Below are 21,899 nucleotides of genomic sequence, written 5' to 3'. Positions count from 1 at the left end.
ATGCAAATTGGACTCATCCAGTAATTTTAACAAGTCCCATTTTTAGAAATATTAATAACCGAACTCCAGGTGCTTAGCAATGGTGCTTCCACGAGGCTTCGGCGTAGGAAAAATCATTTCTTTTTTCAATACTACTTTAAATTTCTGTTTGTGTCTGCGCCACCACGGGAGGAAAGAAAAACACCCATGTTTTTTTAACTTCTATTCGCCGGGTTGCAGACGGTAAAGACAGTTTTTTAAATAGTCTTAAGCTTTTAAGAAATGTTTCCTTATTGATGGCTTGTGATGCAAACATTTTTTAATGGCGCTGAGTTTTTTAAATGGCATTGGGAATTGCGATTCATTTTATTTCAATTCAATTCAACGGAAATTGAATTTTATTGGATTCATAGGAAATGAAATGGAGTTTAGATGTATTGCTGCTTAGTGGGCTGCTCAGATGCACATGCGACTTTATAGGTTCATTATAATAGGACTAAATGATTTTGCCTTTCTTTTCTCTTTTTCACATGGCAGTCTGCTGTTTGGTCCGTAGAAGAATTAAATGTGGACAAGCAGGCTACCACTAGACTTTTCATTCTTTTGGTACCCTTTTTGATTGCTGCTTCCCGGCGCACCAGAAGCTTTTTCAATATGCTGCCTCCAATTTTGCACAGAATTTATGATGGTATGATTTGGGCTCCTTATAAAACTGCTCTCCTAATTTGCGACTGGGTTTTGTTTTGATGAATAACGAGAATTAGACAGCAGGGCAAAATTCCAGGAGTTGAAGAAAAATGTTTTTGGAAGGATGGGCTGTTTTAAGCAGCTTTCTTGAAGGATAGACTGTTATTTCTTGGCTTTCTTTAGTCTTGTTTCTTTTTGCAGCTGGTGCATGAGTGCAATTATTAGAGTAGCTCTCGGCTCGAGATGAGAAGCCTATCTAACATGTGGTAAGTACGAGGCAATTCCAATCTTTGGAGATGAATGCAGGGGATTAGATTGTCAAAATTTAATCCAGGCCTTGGGAATCGTTTTGAATGGAGTAGACTATCCTTAGTAGCCTTCTAGTTACAGGTGCACCGTGGGTTAATTCTTGCCTTATTTATGCCTTCTCTTTCTGTTCAGTTACCACTTGAATGCAATTCATTAGAGTCTCTCTATGCAAGATATGAGATGCCATCTTATGTATGGCATTTCCATGGGAAAGTCCCAGTTTGCGAAGAAAAATGCTGGGAATTATAGAATCCTAAGAATCTAGTCATTGAAAATTGTTTTGAAAGGAGTGCGCTAGTATAAGTAGTTATTCAGTACAGGTGGATTATGGGTTAATTCTTGTCTTTCTTTTGCCTTTGATTTTGTTGAATTCATTAGAGTATTTCTCTGCTGGAGGTGAGCAGTTCATCTGATGTTGTAAGAATGAGAAAATTCCGAAGTCTTTTAGCTTTATTAGCGTTCGTTGAAGTAGGGGATTCTGCGGTTAGGACCTTTCTGAATCTGAGAATGAACAACTCTTAGACTTCGCAATTTGCTGAAAGGTTGAGAATTTGCATGGGTTCTAAGGAGATCATAATGATTTTATGGTAGTTTGTACAAACACTCTTATGGTGCTATTTTCTTGGATACGCTAATTCTTAAAAACCTTATGACTGCTTCAGGCAGTCCTAACAATTGAAAGGCCTTATAGATGATTTCTGGTTTTCCTAAAATATTAGATTTAAAAATGCTTCATCTCTTTTAAGTTACTCGGTTTTTGCAAACAAGGCTTACGGGCATTCCTGAATATTTGGGCTTCCAAAGTCTTTCGACTGCAACATTTCAGTGCTTCTCTTGACCACATCTTCAAATTTGTGACAGATAGCGTTAACCCAATGTACACATTGCAAATGCTGGCTAAGGTGTGCATATATTATTTATAGTTGGTTTTCGTACAACAATAGTTTGATTTCTTCCTCTCCCTGATACATAGCTAGAAGGAATGATGATTCGGAGGCAAATCTGTAAGCAGGAAAAGGACATTTTTGTTACTAAAGCCATAAGATAATCTTTTTGCTGTACTGAAAGCGTGGATAGAGGCTTAAAGTTTAACAAGAATCAGCAATTGTGCCAATCTCTGATTAGATGCCGTTGTCTTTTCATCGTAGCAAGCTCATGGTAGGGTATCAAATGCATTTTGCTGCATTTTATTGGATTCTTCTACAGTCGTTACAGCTTTGAGAGACTAAACCAAGTATAATCACGAGACGATAAGCCTTACTCTGTGTTTTCCGAACCAATCATTCTATGCATCTATGGTTTTCAAATTTGGCATCATGTGAGGGACAAAAACATATGTCATTTTCTTGCATAATGGCATTGATGAAAACAGAGTCGGAGCATTGTTAAGCTCATAGATAGAAGGTCAATTATAGAAACATGGTTCTTTCCTCTGCAGATAGCCTATGATAATGGCAACTTTATGTCTCTGTAAGTATTTGATTTGGAGATTAACCAGATTTTCCTGTTCATAGTTTAGGGTAAGTGTAAAAAATTATGTCTAGTAGAAACGCAAAATCTAGTCTCTATGGTGCTGATTAATTTAAAAAGTCATTTTTCTTGTATAATGAGCAACTTCTCTATTTCACGGGCATTCTCTAAAACTGCCAGAGCTTTTATGATGCTCGTTTCAAAGCAGAGCAATAAACTGGCCTTGAGATTTAAGAATTAACCTTATTCATTGTGCGCTGATAAGTATTGTGAGACAAGCAATAGCATTGAGTATGCCTGAATTTTTCAAAGAATTCACCTTGAGATTCGTTATAGAATTGTGCAACATCTTCATTGCGTTTATCACCGTTCATACGTTTGTCTGACAGCCATATGCCATCACAGTTCTTGATCAGAGCCTTTATCCTCAGAATGAGATGTATAATTATTACAATTGACAATTGCTATTTGATGAAATTTCACATTGAGTCATGTAAAATATTCTTAAAAGTTATACATCTCTTGAGAATTATATGGGTATGCTTGAATACGGTATTTACTATTTGTCTCTTTCTTTGTAATTTATAGGTTTTTTGCATTTTGATTTTATTTTTATGTGCACTCTTAGATTCTTTTGGCATTTCGATGTAAGAATCAAGTGTATTGAAGATAGGAACTTATTTTTTAGTTAATCTGACTGGGTATTTTTGTGTTCTGTGCAACTGTTTCAAGCCATGTTTCTTACAGATGAGATCCTTGTTTACTAAGATAACTAGACGTTAAAAGATGAATGAGCTCATAAAATGTCAAATTTTGTGTCTGTTATAGTGTTTATGAACAAGAGTCATTTCGAAGAGGTGTGGTCATTTCCAAACCTCTGGTTTGGATCAGAATATTGCAAGTTTCATAAAAAGAATATAATGCTTACTTGAGGTATGATCGAAGCACACTAATGTCAGAATTTCGGGCTACTTTATGCAATTTTAGAAGTAACACTTTTCAGAGCTTCACTATAGTGAATTTAAAATTTATATACAATGTCAGTTCTGGTCTTCTTTACTCATAATAATTTTAATTTGGTTGCTCCCATCTGTCGTTATGTTTTTTACCAGTCTTGAATTTTACAGTTTCATCTTTGGAAAGGGAACTTACGATTCTGCAAGAATACCAATATTAATCAGCATGCATATTTAGAAATTGGAAATTATCTTGGTTTGACTAGGCTAGCTCTCTGCACATAGTATTTCATTGAAGCGTTCTTTGATGCACGCTTTATGGCATTATAATTAACCAAATTCTGAAAGGCATTTGGGGTTATTTTCTTTTTCTTATATCAAGCAATACTTGAGGTTTTTTCTCTAATCATGCAAATTTAACTACATTTGCCTATTTGTTTTCTGTATTGTTCCTTGGTGCCAATTATTTGAGTTGTGGAGTTATTGCTTTATCTTGGGCAGCATGGTAAAGGCCTTGGGGATGGCAAATAGATTGTTTCAATCATAATGTGATTGTTAATGGTATTTCAGTCATTTTTTCTGCTTTAGGAACTTAGTTATACATATTGCTCAAATTTTAACCAGTTGTTCAACTTTCTTCTGTACAGGACACAAGCTTATGGATTCAATTGGTTTTTTTCATGGGATGGTGTTTAAGGCTTAAATGTACTGGGACTTTATACAGCATGCTGCATAGTATCGGCCCATAACCAGCACAAAAAACTAGGCCATCAGGGAACAACTGAGAAAATAGGACTTGTAAAAATATTTTGAATGGCTGGAGTTGTTCCTTTTCTTTGCATATCAGAATATCATAATGTATGTGAAATGAATGGTAATTCTACTTCAAAGGAGTAGTTTCACGCTGAAGTGGTTTTAAAATTTCTTCAAGGATTGCGATATGGAAGAAGAGGACTACTCTTCAGATATGGTTGATGAAATTTTATCATCAATGTGGCCAGAAAATTTAGGGAAAGAATCGGACAAGCAGTTTAAAATAGACAAACCAGCCGCAGATCAAGATATGTTGGATGAAGTCTCAATTGTGGAGGAACCATCTATTGTGGATTTCAAACGTCTCATGGAATTGACTGATTTCACTGAGAAAGGGTCTTCACAATTGTCTTACCTTGTGAAGGAGTGGGAGCATAAACAGGCCAATGCCTTTCGTCTTCTCAATGAACAAATTGATATGTTAAACAAGCAGAAGCAAGAAGCTGAACTTAAGGAACTCAAAATTTTGGAGGAGCATATGTTTGAAGGAGATAACTGTGCTGGAGACAAGAGGGTAATTTCTATTCTTCAAGATGACTACACATTTGGAGATGCAACTCCAAGATTTAACAAAGACATTTTAATTTGCAAAAATAAATGGAAAATAGATGTTGAACATGATTCTATAGAGTATTGGAAGGAGCGGGCCAAAAAATTGGAAAAATTACTTGATGAAAGCCTTCAAAGAGAGAACAAACTTCAGGAGAAACTACAAGAAAATCTAAGAGTTTTGGCAAAGGAAACTTCACCAGTAGAAGAATTATCTCAGATTTTAAGAAGAGCAGACAATTTCTTGCATTTCATTCTGCAGAATGCACCAGTTGTCATTGGCCATCAGGTATCTGTCACCAATATTATATTTTGTTTGTTTCCCACAATATTTACTAAAACCTGTTGTAATACGGCAAAGCTTTGAATGTTGAATTGCCTTAACATTTTTTTAATAAGAATTGATCATTATCATATAACGCTAAAATCTATTTTATGTTTTGTTGAACTTTGTTGCTACGAGAGTTCTATTTTAGTAAATATGCACTGAGACCTGAACTTTAAAATAAATAAATTTACAAGCGTCTTATGTAAAATTCAATTAATATTAATTGGTATTAAAATTTTGACATTAAATTTGAATTATAATTATTTGGTTATTTCAATTTATGACACAGATAAATCAGCCCAATGGTTTTTAACATTTCTTGACAATTTTTAAAAGCAACTTCTACTTGCTTTTGTGTCAACTGTAATCAAAACTTCTTCGTTGTTCAATTTGTTAGTCACTATTGGACCATTTGATGAAGAAATAAGGGAAAGTCAAATTACAACTAAAAAGGGAGAATATTCAACGAACCTAAATCTATATTGTTCTCAAATCTCTTCTAAAGAGTCCAGTCCCACATGTGATATTTGTTACAATCTCTTTAGCACAAGGGGACAGAGGTCTCAGAACTGTTCACATTAAAATTCTGCCTAAGAGAATTGTGTCTTATACAATAAATATAGTAAAATACATGTCTATAATATAATTTTCAACCTTCTAACAAATTTGTAAATTTTTGGTACTAGCTGTAGATTACTGTTGGAAACTTTGGCTTGGGATTTTTTATTGAAATCAAGCCCTAAAGAAGTTTTCACATGCAAAGTTGTCCATATTGTGACGTATATATTGAAAATATTATCTAATATATTTTGATCTAGAGCAAAGCTATATAAACAGTGCATTTTATGCAGTATACAGGAATGAATGTCCATGTGAGCTTCAATTTTTGAATTACTAAATTTGATACACGTATGATTACCACATTCTTTAATAAATTATGGAAATGTGGGACTATCGATTTGGAAGACAATTATTTGTCTCCCACATGTTGTGCGATACAAAAAGGAAAGAGCGCTATTTTTTAATAGATAGCTAAAATTCATTTTGTTCTGCTTCTTTTTACTGAATAGCAGTTTGAATTTAAAGGGGGTTCTAAATTTTATTATTTTTCTTTGTTCCTTGTGGCTTATCACCAACTAGGACAAGGAGTTGCGCTACCGTTTTATCTACAATCATTTTCCAAGTCTCCACGAAGAGGTAAAGTTTGTTGTTTAAACTAATATACAAGTTGATTCCAGTTCAATCTTCTTCTTTTTTATTTTCTTATTTGTAATTTTCCATGTTAATTTATGGTTCTATTCAATTGTTTGCCTCGATCTATGCTTCTTGTATAATGACGCACTGCAGAAACACCACTTTTATTAAAGTATAGTGTGTGCTGCTTATGCCATTATTGTTATTCATTAATTTTCTACAGCAGCATTGTATATATAGTTTGGACATCTGCACACAATTATATTCCCATCATTAAACTTACGACAATAAATATATGATATCTTGATCTCAGGTACAATTTAATTTAAAACATAAGTAAAGAAAATAATCTATTTGTATCATACTCAAAACAATACATTTTCTTCTTCTTCCTCAAAAGAGATCATACTGATGTAATTTTAGCATATTGCCAAACCCTAATGAATATAGAAAAGGCAATTGAGAAAGTTAGTTCCATATTCTCTGGTCCAAAACCAACAAACTATATGCAAATTTTTAGAGATCTGTATGATTGTTGGATTAGTGATTTACAACTTTGCTGTACTTGCGAGACTTGTGAGTCCCAATGCTTGTGGAGTCAACTTGCCATGAACTGGCAAGGCAATTCCACATGAGTTTTTGTGATTACTCGTGTGAATTTTGGGCTGGGACATAGCAGGTTTTGACATCAGACTCTAATATCTATCCGCGCATGTTAAAAAATGCAAAAATTGAGTTTTTAACTTTTTTCCTTTCATATTTTGGCTCAAAGTCATTCATTTTCAACCATCCCCAAAAACAATATTCTGGGGGCCCTGCACCCCCTCTATCGTTTGTTTTTTCTCACATCTAACACCTTCTGCAGCTATTGCTTCCTTTCAAACCCATTAGTGTCTTCACTCCCAAAGCCCCAGTGTAAATTATGAAATTTCAAATATGAAATGTGAGAAGATTTTATGATACGTGTAATCTTTGCATTGTGACAAATTGATGGTCTAAGCTTTCTAAACACTTTAATTTATTTTTGTATCTTGTAAAACTACTTTTTTTTTCCAAGTCCTAGTGGAGTCCATGCCGAGTCCCTAGTCTGAGTCCTGTTTTGGGTTGCCGGGTTCATGATGAGCCTTATAGCTAAAACTTTGATGTAGACTACTATTTCTACTTTTTCATGAAAATTCTTTTACAATAAGGGTATTCGGATTTTTGTGGATCTTAATAACATGTTGACTGTTCTAGAGTACTAGCTGTAATCCTCCTCTTTGGAAATCCTAGCTATCTTTGGGATTGCTAGGAGTTTCCAGAAAGATACAGGAACCTCATTTCCAGAAAGATACATGAACCTCAGGGATATTACTGAAATGCCCACCAAGATTTTTCTGTATTGTGTACAGAAGTTCTTATAAAATTTTGATTGGGGACAGCTTCTAAACACTTACTATCCATCCCCACATCACAGAAACTGGGAAACAGTGATCTTAGGATAGAAATACATTTCAAGTTCCACCAATGGTTCTTCAATAACTGGAATGTGAACAAATATAAAGAATCCTGGAGCTGAAAGAAAATTATCTATGGACACAAATCTAGGATTTACACAACAAATTCTTCAAATTGAATATTGAGACTGGGTGACAGGTGAGCCTTCATGGCTTTGCTATCATGATAGAATATGGTGTGCAGAAGCAGCATAAGCAATAGGATTTAAAAAGACAAAAATTAATGAAGTTTCAATTTTTGAAGGGCCATTGTATAATATCCTTTCCTTTATTAACTTGTAATAAATTTATTTAAAATCATAATCACTTGCAATATAAGATGACTCATCAGTCCATTTTCATTTGCTCTTCCTATTCTCGTGAATGTTTATGAAAGCACACACTTTTAACACTTACATTAAAGCACACTAATGACATTTTTTGACAATGTTAAATTCAATGTTTTGGGCCAAACCTTGTGATCCATCTTCGAGGTAACCTCATTTTTTTCATGCAGTTTCTTCTAGAAACTGTTTGTTGTCTAACATTTCTAAGAAGCCTTGCACATCCAATATTTTGAACTTCCTCTTTAATGACCTTTTAAAGCTTAAATTCCAACCTCCAAGTGAAGGTGCCCCCTGAATCTCAGCTGAAAACCTTTGTGGGTGTGATGCTGTTCTTACATTGAAATTATTCAAGAAGAAAAGAACATGCTGGTTTTTGTTAGATTTTCATGTCAATATATTAGACTTTATTTGTTATGCAATGAAGACAAAATAAATAAATACACTACATTTTTGACACACACACACATATAGACACATACACATACATAAAGGTCCCAACCCAGAACTGTTGAATGTCTAAAAACTATTTCAAAATACTTAGCTTGCAATGCTTCACTGACACTTTTTCTTTGCATTTCAAATTTTCTAGTTCAGCTTCATGTAAAGGAGTATTTGGCACCAAGTTGTTTTCTTTTTCACTTGTTGGAAAATAATCTGACATGCAAGTTGTTTGTTGGGAGAATTCTTTGTTCACAGGACATTATAGGGAGAACAGATGTTGAGATATTTACAGGGGCTGGTGTAAAAGAATCTCAAGATTTCAAGGCAGAAGTTTTACAACGTGGATTACCAGCGAAGCGGGAAATTACATTTGAAACAGAGTTGTTTGGATCAAAGACTTTCTTAATCTATGTAGAGCCTGTTTTCAGCAAAACTGGAGAGACGATTGGAGTCAATTATATGGGAATGGATATTACTGAACAGGTAATTTATTGTTCCTTGGACTTCCAATCTTGTTATATTCTTAGCTGTTATCACGATTTAATCTTCATCCCAGTAGTGGCTCCTCCACTTCGTTTAGAAAACATTTCTTGGCTGAATCAGTTGAACTTGAAACATAAAAAAATCAAGTGCAGCTAAGAGAGCTATTACTATCCTGATATAGTTTATTTGAGCACATATTATTATATTGAGAGATTGCATATGATACAACCATAAAAGTTCAAAATTCTCCTTTTAAAAGTAGCGAAAAGAGGACAAGAACATTAACAATGACATGCATCTTGAAACTGCTACGAGATTAAAGAAAATATGGCTTGCTTTACTCATATTTAAGTTAAGACAGCTAACTTCAAATTTTAAAGCGTAAGTGAGTAAACATTAAACTGGAGAGAACTATCTTGTATCTGGCTAGAAAAATAGAGTGGTGAGAATCAAAGTCTTCAGTTGGAATGCATTTTTCGTATTGTACAACTATATCACTAAGGAAGAAGAAGGTATCCAACAGTTGATGAGACACTGTTATCAGCAACAGCTCTGCTTTTAAAAAAATCAGAAGATTCCCCTGTTTCAAATCATAGGAGAATCAATGGAAGGAAGGACAGAACCTGATCCAAAGCAAAAGGATCTGTTGCAGGCCCCAGCTAGTGGACCTGTTTGAATCATGTAAGCAAGGAAGAAACCTGAATCAAAGCAGAAGGACATGTTGCAGGCCCCAGATAATGGACCTGTTTCTCCTGAAGGAAAGATTGTAGAGTTATAAAGCGTCCTTATGTATTTGCAGCATTTACATTCTTACAGTTACTATAGTACTCTAGATGCTGGTATTTTCAATATTATTAGTCTCTTGGCTACACATATTTCAGGATAGATGCTCAGAGATTTAGTTCCTTTTACAATCAAAGCTGATATTGCTCTTCAGGGATATACTCTTTGCTTTGCCTAATGGACAGCTTGCCAACTTGTTTTCTTCATGAGTTGCCTTGGTTTTTATTAAATCTACATAGACTAATACAGAGCTCTTGAGCCTTTTTTTGAAAAACAAAAGAAAATAATTGAAGTAAGGTATACGGAGCAAAGGTATGTCACCTGCTAGTAGTTTTTGCATTCAACAAAATTGCTAAGTTTCCAGGACACTGAGTTTTATAAAGGCTTTAGAATAGGTAATGCTGTTAATGTCATATAGATACATGTGTATTTAGGAAAACAATATCTCCATACAATTGTGTCTATCTGGGTAATCTGCATCTTGTATTATGAATACAACTCTGTCTGACTGGACACAATACAGTCCCATCCATTACTTGTACATATAAAAAATTGTGGAATTACTGATATACATGGTCCAATTCCAGATCGATATTAAGCAACAAGGCTGCTGAAAGTTTCTTTCTCGTAACCTAGCAGAATAACAATTACAGAATTAGGTTCAATGGAAAATGGCAAAAATATTGCCGCAAAATAAAAAAATGGTTTCAATTTCCTTTAGAATTTGTATGCAAGGTCTTGGGCTGATCGGTTCACCATTCTGGTTTCCTTTTAGATGATAATCTTTCAAATAATGCTATCTATAAGCATTTGTTAGTATGGGGAGGATGGTGATAATTAGAAAATCCACTGCTCAATTTCACCCTCTGCCTCTTTCCCAATTGGAAAGTCATTTATTTCATGTAGTTTCTTATGTTTCTGATGTTGAACTGGAAAGAAAATGCAGATACTTTCAGATAGCTGAAACTAATGAGATGATTTTATGCCTAACAGCCATCTAGCCTATATGTTTGAAATGTGAATTATAAGACGAGTCTTTTATGAACTAACAAGTTTCCTGCAACATGCCATGTATCTGGCAAACTAATCGAGTTTGAACTAATTTAAGGTGCCAAGTTTTGGTTAAGTCTCTTAACTCGGCTTGTTTACAGTTTTATGTAAGTCATGCTATTAATTACTTGCTGGATCACGGGAAATTTATCGTTGCAACAGGTAGAATGAGCATTAGTTTTAAGATTGAAATATATGATATAATCTTATATTTGAATATAATCACATTATCTTATAGACAATCCTCCATTGGTAGAGGACATTCAATACTTATACAAGACCAGTATATATGCATACTATGATCTAGATAATGTAAAATACAGATAATCAACCAACAACAAAGGCCTTGAGAAAGAACTAACAAGAAAATTTTAACCGTGGATGATAAAAATGAAGATAGGTGCAGAGGCTTCATAACCTGTATTTCTTTACTGCAGGGTTTTCTTGTCATTACAACACATTTGTTTTCTACTTTTATAGCTGGCTTCAAGTAGAAATGATGTTGAAAGATATAATTTGATTAGTGAAGTAAATAATTTCAAGCGATTTCTGCTATTAAAATCAGTATTACCTTTTCAAAACTTTATGGCACTTGGAACCAATAGAAAGGATTAGCTGCTATGTTAGGCCACAGTTCTCCAAGTCACTGATAAATGTTCTTTGTATGGGCAATTTTTGCAGGTTACAAAGAGAGAGAAGTTGGCAAAGCTTCGAGAGGAAATAGCAGTGCGAAATGCTATGGAGACGGAACTCAACAAAACCATAGATATAACTGGTAAATATGTGGAGTGGAGTTGAGAGATAGGTTTTACTTTTATTAGGTCATCATGACTGCTAAATGAGAGATCTATAGATTATTCAGTTCTGTATAGTAAGTTGTGAAAGCATTTTTGAGGTATTAGCCATCCATGAATTAGAGAGCTCATCATTTTCCTATTTAATGCCTATCATTTCAATTATAATAAGTGAAAGATTCATTCAGTGTAGCTTAATCCATTTAAAATAACATCCATGCATAAAGATGGAGAATTGAATGTAGGAGGCATTACAAAGGCAAATTATTTCAAATTCGAAAGATCTAGAATACTTAGGATGAAGAGTAATGTTTTTATTTATTGTCTCAACTTTATAATATGGTATCATTATCTGTACAAGAAAGATGTTGAACACTTTGTTGTTTAAAATTGAATGGTTTTTGTATAATTTTTCTCTGCAGAGCAAACCATGAGGGCAAAACAAATGTTAGCAACCATGTCTCATGAGATACGGTCACCATTAACTGGTGTTGTTGGTATGGCTGAAATACTTTCAACAACCAAATTAGACGCAGAACAGCGGCAGTTGCTGGGTGTCATGATATCCTCTGGGGATTTGGTTCTTCAACTTATAAATGACATTCTTGACCTGTCCAAAGTTGAATCAGGTTGGGAACCTTTGACATTTATGTAGATTATTTGCTAATCTCTGTCCTTGAGTGCTTATCTGAAATGTTCTTGCAGTAAAGAATGGTTCTGAGATAGGTATACTTGTAATCTTCAGTTGGTGAATTTTTTATATTCAGCTTTATTTTTTTAATGCCTTTTTTAAACAGTCATGAAAAACAAATAACACCAGTTATTGCCAAAGAAAGTCTTTGTAGCTTGAAACTCATACTTTGACCGTCAGTGCTTGTCTCCTGTATGTAAATGTGTACCAATCTCAGAGACTGCATCCTATGAAAATTGGGTATCTTTTTATGGAGGTTTATTAGCTTTATCATATAAATTAAACAAGTTTTTCCAAAAGTGCTGATAGGTGGTTGACAAAAGCTTAAAGTATTAGAGAGATGCAGATTCTGGATTTGATTGTGTGTCATAATTTTGCATCAACGATTCGAATCACAGTCAGTAATCCATCATATTTTTCCTCTCCTCTAGCTCTTCTCATCCCGATGATGGATCGCTAAGTGCGATTCGAAACGTTGATGCAAAAATATGGCACACAATCAAATCCAAAATCTGCATCTCTCTAATTCTATGAATGATTGTAAAAACCTCTTCATGTTAAAAGCTTAAAGAACTAAATAAATACACTATGTAATTTTTCAACTTTTTGCATTAAAAAAATCAAGATTTTTAAAAATATTTTTTTTTTCTTATGAAATTCCAAAGGATTTTATAGTACAAAGAGAAAATATAACAAGGATTAAAATGTGTAAAAGCATTGAAGTGTTAACTGATCGAAAATATAGTCATCCTTGAGGACTACTATAATGCCATATCATTATTTTAAAATAATGGAACGCCACTCCTTGTTATATTCATTTTTTCCCATGAACAAACACCACAAAAAGACAATCAATTTGTTTTTAAACAAGCATCATTAAAAATTGCAATATGACATGTGCATAAGTGTCATTGCCACATGCAATAACACCTAGTAAAAACGATGTACATAAGGAAAATGCTGGTAATAGTTAAGAAAACAAATTCAAGTCCAGTAAGAAATTATTGAAAATAGAGAACAATAACAAATAATTTCAATGGAGTAGGAAAACCCACAATAGAGGATAGCCAAGGAAAACTCATTTGATAAAAAGCTAAAAAAACAAGAGCGCGCTGATTATAGCCTCTTCAAATGAGGATTACAATGCTTTCATAGAAATAGCATGGAGATCTCTAATATTTGGAGGCAAAACATCATGACCCTACAATCACAAAGAACACACAAAATCCATCCCAAGCGTCCAATATTTAGGCGAAGAAGATTCAGGCAACAACACATGGTTTCACAAACTGTCAGCAGAGTCTTGGTCCAACTAGTCCAGGCTGGACCCATGTGCTCTCCAAGACAAACTCCACCAATAGAATATAGCTTTGAGCCCGCTCTTCAAACTTGAGTGCTCCAATTTGGTCCATTCAAACATCTTCTGAGATGGTCTTATGCAGTCTATATAACATATTCTTGGATTCAGCAAAAACATATACAAGAACTTTGCAAATTTTCCAAACATTAGAAAACACATAAATTTATAAAATAATCCTTAAAAACATGCATAAAACTAAATTTACAAAGGTCATAAATATTTTTTCTCAATTTAATAAAAAAGAGAGTTCAAGTCACATCATTGTGTCATATGATAAGTAAATACATATTCAATGTCTGATGATTTTTAGCTGTGAAAAATATGGGCCCAAAATAAATAAAAATTTGTTCTTTTTAAAACAGAGAAAAGGTTCATAGGGTGCAAATCTCCAATCAATGCCTTGAAGTCCACACAATCCTTCATTATGCACACTCAAATGTTCAAAAATCAATGCGGAAGGTGATTTTTTTTAAAGGACTGTTTTATTCAATTATTGGCCAAGCTTTTGACTTTGGTCTCACAAATTTTTACTAAGTTTTTGGCAAGTATTTGCCCAAAACTCGGTGATAAGCCTTTGTGCAAGTTATTTGTGGACCTTATCTGACCCATGAGTACTTGTGATTTATGACAATTTTCAGCTGTGGAAAATATGTGCCCAAAATAAATAAAAAATTGTTCTTTTTAAAACAGAGAAAAGGTTTGTAGGGCGCACATCTCCAATCGAGGTCTTATTCAATCATTGGCCAAGCTTTTGACTTGGTCTCACAAGTTTTTGGCAATTATATGCTCAAAACTTAGTGATGAGCCTTTGGGAAAGTTATTTGTGGACCTTATTTGACCCATGAGTGCTTGTGATTTAGGCAATTTTTATTCCTGATTTCTAAACTATGCTAAATAGCAGTCAAAGATACTCCACCCAGTCTCCTATGGAATTCTCTCTATCAATATTCTTACGATGTTTACCTTCATGCTCTGTGGATTCTCTTATATGTATGATGCTACAAATGCTTGTACACATAGTTAAATGACAGAGATGCTCTCTTGCATGCCATATCATGCAATCCAAGTTGTCAGATGTACCGTACAGGGATCTTGCAAGAGTAGATTCTACTCCATAAGGGCCACAAATTACGACACAAAATATATAATGCTTAATGAGGACTGTGTAGGCTTTCAACGTCTAGTCCTAACAGCAGTGTACTAATATATTATCTAGAAACAAGTTGCATCTTGCATGTTGTGATATAGCTAGTGTCAATTTGGTGCATGCGAATTCTTTATGCTCTAAAGAGTACCTTCTCACTTTACCTCATATATTGTTTAAATATTTTACTCCTTGGTGGTTTCAACCTCCTAACTAATCTTGAGCAAGCTAAGCAAGTCATTAGAGTTGTGAGTGTACTCAACTAAAAATACCAACTTCTTTATTTTATTAATTATTATAAATAAAACAATTATTTGCAAGGACCTAAATGCCATGCTCTTTCCCAAAGTCCTTTAGTTACCATAAGCTTGTGGTTACCAAGTTCCAACATATTGCATTTGAGAAATACTGTAATAATTAGTTGTGTTATGACATCACTCCCCAAAACACCTAGAATCAGAAATGGATCATATCTGGATCATTCACGGGTAAAAAACCTTGCGGATTGATCCGAGGTTCTGCTTTTCTGCCAAGAATTGTCTAGGTATGTCCATGGACATGTCTGTGTGATTCTGGATGAGAAAACCTGAGTCCTAGATGAATCCAAGTGATTTGACAAGGTTTTAAACTTATATTTTGTTTTTATTTTTTGTTTTATGTTTTCCTCATGCATTATTTTATTGTTTGTATCAAACCTTCAATATAATCAAACATGAAAATAATACATGAGGAAAGCATAAAACAAAAAAGAAAAAGAAAAAAAAAAGTCAAAAACCTTGTAAAATCACTTGGATTCATCTAATTGAGGTTTTTTTCATCCAAAATCACACATGTGTGTCCATGGATACTATAACAACCTGTTTTCCTGGGTCTTAAATAACAATTAACATACTGAAAGAAAAATACAGTTATCACTTCATTTCATAGGAAGACAGTTATATCATTCATATTCATGTGAATAAGATTTACCGTTAAAATCAGTTAGACAAAACTTCTTAACGAAGAGCTGAAAACACCATCAATTGAAATTACTATAGAAATTGAAAACCACATACCTCGGAAAACTGAGATCGAAATCAAACTAGGGATGCTTTTGCAACCACTCGGGTTAGTTCACAAATACACTATAACAATTTCACGTGACGACTATCATCTAAAAACCGCTATCTCAAAATCAAATGATGATTACAATTAAATACCACTATATTTAAAATTAGAGCATCACATACCACTGTATCAATTAGGGCATCGTTTACCATCGGTACATTTTGGGCTTCTGATACTGCTATATCACTTAGGGCTTCCGCTACCACAGATTCAGTTAGGGTTTTCTCTACCATTGATTCAAATAGGGCTTCCGATACCACTGATTCAAATAGGGCTTCCGATTTCAGGGATTCAATTAGGGCTTCTGATATCGTTGTATCATTTAGTGTTCCAGCTATCACTCAATCATTTAGGGCTTCTGATTACTTAACTGCTGTAGGAATTCAAGATTAGAAATATGCTTATATCCGATATTCATATAAATGAAAACAACCCATAATTCTATCTATTGCATCTAGGTGTAACAATGAAATAAACTCAATTAATCTTACCTTCTTGCATAATAATCATAAAAGTGATAATACCTGTTTCTGACAACCAATTGAATGTATGGCTTATCTTTGTCTGATGCGCGTCCAGTAACTTGTGGAAAGATGAAACATTGTTAAGGGCTTAACCACCCAACCTCAGACCAAATTTTATCCCCACACGATCTCTAACGAGAAAGGCCCTACCTACTCGGAACAGACAGGGGTCATCTTGCCATCCACTGGGCATCCTGGTATTTAACTCAACATACGACTTGGCAATAGGGTCTCACAATAACAGGAATATGCATGAGCTATTAATTAATTCATATTAAAAATGATAAACATTGTTATGTCATATCTGATATTGTTTTGTATTATTACCGATTCCTCTCTTTCACCTCACCACCCTTTTTCTTGGCTACACATCTGAGTGAGTCCCAGGTGTTAGGTATTCTCAGAACAACCGGTTCTATCAATTATACATGTATCCAGCATTTCACAATCTGTAATTACATAATTATGCTTTTTAAAGATTTCAAAATTGAATTTTTAATTAATTAATTTAATCATAACTGATTTCTCTTCCGCATTCATGCAGATTAACTCCATCTCTTCACCATTACATGGCTTCTCTGCCAGTGAATTCCTCGGTGTTAATAGTATTCCGAATTTGTTTGGGAAATTGTGATAGCATGCGCATTGAAGTTGATTCACTTAAACAATCAGGTTTTTAAACACTACTATTTGAATTCATAAATGATGTGTTCTCAAGGATACTTGAAGTTTGATCTCTTATGTACTTTAGGAAACCAACAACTAGAATATATATATAGTTCTCAACTATTATGCCTAGCTGGCTAAGGATGGATATCCAATCAGAAAAGAAAAGAGTTGGAACATATTTGATTCTTTCTCTGACCTATCATTATGTACTGACTGAAAAATAGATATTATACTTAGTGAAAAACAAATCAAGAATACTTTACCTGGTGTTGGAAATTGTTTAAACAACCCTACATAACATGACAATAACAAAAACTGATGCATTCATATGTAACAGGTATGGGACAATAAAAATTAGTATTGTACTGTCATGAACTATCATTAAAGGTAAATGTACAAAGCAGAGCACCAACTTTTGGTACAACAATGAGAAAAGAGAGACTATATGAATTAAAAATCTATTTTAAGTCTTACTCGATTCTGTCTATAATAAACTAACATCAGTATTAGGCTTTTATGCAAATCATGTTACTCGATTGGCATAGCAATATGGAATTACAACAAGTTTGGTGGTACCAGCAGATGGTTTTCATGACTTTCGACCGGAATAAGAAAATAAGAACTTCCGAATGGTATCGGTGTTATGGATTCTATGTATCAATGGCACAAAAGATATACGACTAGTGTAATAATATGGAAAGAAATTACTGAAAGGAATTCAGCAGTATAAGAGTTGTACTCTGTATGAATTACATCCAACATATCATAAGAAAGACTACAAAATTAATTATGTTACGGTAGTAGTCTTACATGACACCTCTGGTTATATCCTGGAATGCTCTGTGGACGAGAGAAAGGACCCCACTTCTCATTTGGATTTCTGCGGCAAGGTATGTGAAGGAAAATATGGAGAAGAACGGTATGAGCAGCAATACCAGTCGGAAATTGATCTCAGTCGTTTGAGAGCCACACTTAGCAAAGAATTATGAAGGAGGAAAAAAGAAATAAAAAATAGATAGCTGATACGATCATGAGACTCCAATATAAAAGAATAACTTGGCTCTTTGGCTTCCAATAGTTACAAGAAGACTTTTTGGTTCCTCCATAAATTCGAATGCATCACAAATATAAAAATATACAAAAAAGAAATAAAGAGGGAAAAGAATAAGGAGTTAAGAGAAGTTGGAAAGACAATTCAAATTGCCAAAGCATTAAAATCGATTAAGACAAAAAGAAGGAAAGATAAATAAAAAAGTTGGAAAAATAAAGTTGAAAGATTATACAATTCAAATCGTCAAATATTAAATCAATTTTCATGCCAAGTGTTAATCGGTTAAAAGTAAAAAATTATAGTTTGAATATTATAATTCCAAACATTATTATATTTTGAACATTATTATAATCACTTATTTAAATTATTAAATTATAATGATGCCAAATCAATTTTATATTATATGCATGTATATAAATAATCATTAACAATAATATGACGAAAGATGAATTAAAATCGTTTAAGATATGTTTTATATTTTAACTCAATTAATTAAATTATTTATTAAATAACTCATGTGGGTCCCGCAGATGTATTCTGTTCCAAGTCGCTAGGTCCTCTACCCTTTTGCTCAGTGATGGTGATGCTCTTGCCTAATTCTGTTCTGACAATGCTTCCACCCCACTAACATGCTCCCTACAAGGAATTTCTCCACCGTTAAATTATATTATCATAATAAATTATTTAAATAATTACAACCTAAGTTACAGGGTTCGCCGAATTTTCGGCTTTAGATTTGAAATTCGGTGAATCACAAAAAACCAAAATAAATTCGTCCAAAATTCGTACAGACAAGGAAAATGCTCATGTAGTCTTGAAAAACACTATTTTATCACCCCATATTTTAGGATTTTTGACCAAGTTTTCATTATAAATAAAGCCATGTGCAAACTGAGAATGCACCAACAACTTACGAGCAACGATAGCTAGGGCTTTTATCTGTGTTTTCGTGAGCAGCAATGGCTAGGGCTTTAGACTGTTTTTTTGAGCACCGGTGGCCAAACTTTCATCTTTGTTTTTCTTAGCATTGGAGGCAACTCTTTCATCCGTGTCTGGTTGTTAACCAAAACTGTGGGTATCTATTTTTGGATTCAGATCGCTGATTCAAATCTATTGGACAACTCCCCTCGTCTCTGCAACTCCTTAGTCTCCTCTAACGACTTGCCACTGCAACTTGCGTCTTTCGCCTCCATCTAAGATTTTAATAGTTATAAACTCAAGATTTTATTTTTGTGTTTTTAGGTTTAGGTTTATTATAATGAGATTGTCATTTCATATTTTATTTTTTAGCATGAATATAAATTATTGTCATTGAAGTTACTGTAATTAGATTTATAATATTATTACAATTAAATTATTTCCATTAGATCTATAGACATTTTAATTATATTGCTATTTTTTATTAATCCATGTTACTTCAATTAAAATTGTTATGATACAAATTTAATAAATTTTAAATATTATATATTTATAAATTTTATAAATTTTACAATTGTTATTTTTTCATATATTAAACATTGTATATTTACTATTATATACTGAAATATTATAATTTTTATAATTGTAAATATTTATATTATAATATTATACTTATTTTTGGAAATTATAATTATTATAATGATTATTTATCTCTATTTTGTAATGTCAAACTATTTTGATGATTTATTGGATATATTGTTGGACATGGAGATATGTTTTATTTTGTAGTTTTATCTTGAAAAGTTCTTTGCATGAAACTCAAACATATAATTAATAAATAATATATTCTTATATTTTTTTGAAAGTTACATAAGGTGAATTTAATGTCGAATTTTTTTCCAATTTTTTTTGATTGTCGAACTTCATCCGAATTTCATAGTTATCGAACTCGAACTCGAACCTTGTGACTTAGATCACAACAGTTAACCATCTTCTTAATTCCATGAATTCGTGATTAACGATCAACTAACATGTCATCTTCACTTGAAATCATAATGACTACCTATCTTAACATTTCACCAGATATAACAAATTAAATTGCCAGCTGACTTCATGCGAACCTCAATGGCTATATTTCAAGTTAGGTAAAAAATTGGGATGTAACAGATACCTAGATAATTCTTGGCAGAAAAGCAAAACCTTGGATCAATCTGCAAGGTTTTGTATCCATGAATGATCCAGATATGACCGTTTCTGATTCCAGGTGTCCTTGGGAGTGCTTATTTTAATCTGAAATTATTTGAAATAAAACACTGATTTTTAAGCTTATGGCCTGATGATGCTAATAGATGCTTGTGACAGCCATCGAGGTTGGATTTTATTGATTGGGGTGGGCACAAGGAGTTGGCTAGTATGCGTTACAGGCCAGACAGCCTGAGGTTGGTCTTGAGAGGCCATGAGCTATCTTGGAAACAGTGGGATCAAATTTGTGGACAGGTAGTCCTCCATTGATATCAAATTTTCATTCGTTCTGTTTCAGATGACTCAAAACAGCATTTCAACTTTAGGTTTCTGCTCTAGGATCTAGTAGCCTCTAATCACCATCCAAAGAAGTCTGCATAACCTGAAAAATTCCTCAGAAAATATCCCTTCACTTTCCCAAAGGAAAAGTTCAGTTCATGAAAATATGTTTCAGATGAAGCACAAGTAAAATATTGGGCTGGTGCTCTTCCTCTTATTTCATACATTCTGTACATCCTTTCACCTTTAGGTTTCTGCACTAGGATCTAATGACCTCTCATCACCTTTTAACGGAGTCTTCATAACCCTAAGGAAAAATTCAGTTGATAAAATATATAAAAAATTCACCAAACCCAGCAGTACTTGGATCTTTAACATTTTATAAGATCTCTTCATGCGGTCTTAAAGTCTACTTGTAAGTATTTGCGATCTATCAAAGATGTGTTGGTATGGGATATTTGTGGGCTCAGAAAGCAGTCACCCTAATGTTGGAAGCAGTTATGGGTGATCTGGAAACAAAGGACATGATGAAAACTTGAAAAACGAGAACCAAATGTGCTGTAGAGTTACTATGTGTAGTTGGATGGCGGTCTTGATGACCTACTCTGTTACTGATTAACATGAGCAGCATTCCTCAGTCGCTGATCTAACTTCTATGGATGATGATTGATGGCAGTTGCAGTCAGATCTTTGGTGTGTGACAATTGATTTTTTGGGTCTGGTGTTTTGATTCAATAATCTCAGATAGTAATCTTTTATCTGAACTTTGAACTGTTCTTGGGAAGGAAATGCTTTTTAGATTTTATCCTCAAGAAAATTTGGGTGTTGGCATTAGAGTTCAGGTCAGTTGCCCTAGGAGAGTTTTTTTAAACATCTTTTGCTTCAAAATTTGCTTGCTTTGTTAGTCATTAATATTGCTTAATGACTAAACCTCATTTTTATTCTAAAATTTTGCTCATCTATAAATAAATCTTCTCCTCCAAAGCCAAACCTATGACACCGCTAATATGAATTCAAAGCAATTATTCATTTTGCATGATATGTCTCTGATTTCAATTGTGTATGTTTTTTAAGCATCAACGTTTTGGATCACACTTTGTGATCCATCATCAAGATGAGAGAATGCAAGAATAGAATGACAAAATTATGTCATTCTATTCTTGCGTTCTCTTGTCATTCTATTCTTGCATTCTCTCATCCTGATGATGGATCACAGAGTGTGATCCAAAACATCGATGCTAAAAAAAATGCACAAT

At 33.6% G+C, this 21,899-nt stretch overlaps 1 protein-coding gene and 1 long non-coding RNA gene across 11 annotated transcripts in view; one reads left to right on the top strand and one right to left on the bottom strand.

Annotated features, from left to right (window-relative positions):
* Positions 1-490: 490 nt before the first annotated feature.
* HK5 (histidine kinase 5) overlaps positions 491-21,899 on the top strand; it is an 85,784-nt gene continuing 64,375 nt past the window's right edge. Inside the window, exons 1-6 of one of the 2 annotated variants that reach the window (XM_089832826.1) lie at positions 491-667; positions 4,049-5,052; positions 6,232-6,288; positions 8,804-9,031; positions 11,546-11,639; positions 12,081-12,287. In XM_089832826.1, coding sequence (XP_089688952.1) covers positions 4,342-5,052; positions 6,232-6,288; positions 8,804-9,031; positions 11,546-11,639; positions 12,081-12,287 — 1,297 coding nt within the window. In that variant the 5' untranslated portion in view covers positions 491-667; positions 4,049-4,341. Of the gene's footprint in view, positions 668-3,905; positions 5,053-6,231; positions 6,289-8,803; positions 9,032-11,545; positions 11,640-12,080; positions 12,288-21,899 lie in introns of those variants that run through there. The other variant, XM_089832827.1, reaches the window with a different exon arrangement.
* The window catches only part of LOC149558733 (uncharacterized), a 75,963-nt gene continuing 67,383 nt past the window's right edge, over positions 13,320-21,899 (bottom strand). For all 9 annotated transcript variants that reach the window (XR_016365062.1, XR_016365060.1, XR_016365064.1 and 6 more), the window contains one exon: positions 13,320-13,792. This is a non-coding gene — a long non-coding RNA (uncharacterized LOC149558733). The remainder of the gene's footprint in view (positions 13,793-21,899) is intronic.

This window comes from Cupressus sempervirens, chromosome 5 (genome assembly GCF_028749045.1).
Source record: "Cupressus sempervirens isolate cs-2001-9-10 chromosome 5, ASM2874904v1, whole genome shotgun sequence".
NCBI classification, from domain to species: domain Eukaryota; kingdom Viridiplantae; phylum Streptophyta; class Pinopsida; order Cupressales; family Cupressaceae; genus Cupressus; species Cupressus sempervirens.
This window is presented reverse-complemented; position numbering and strand designations above follow the sequence as displayed.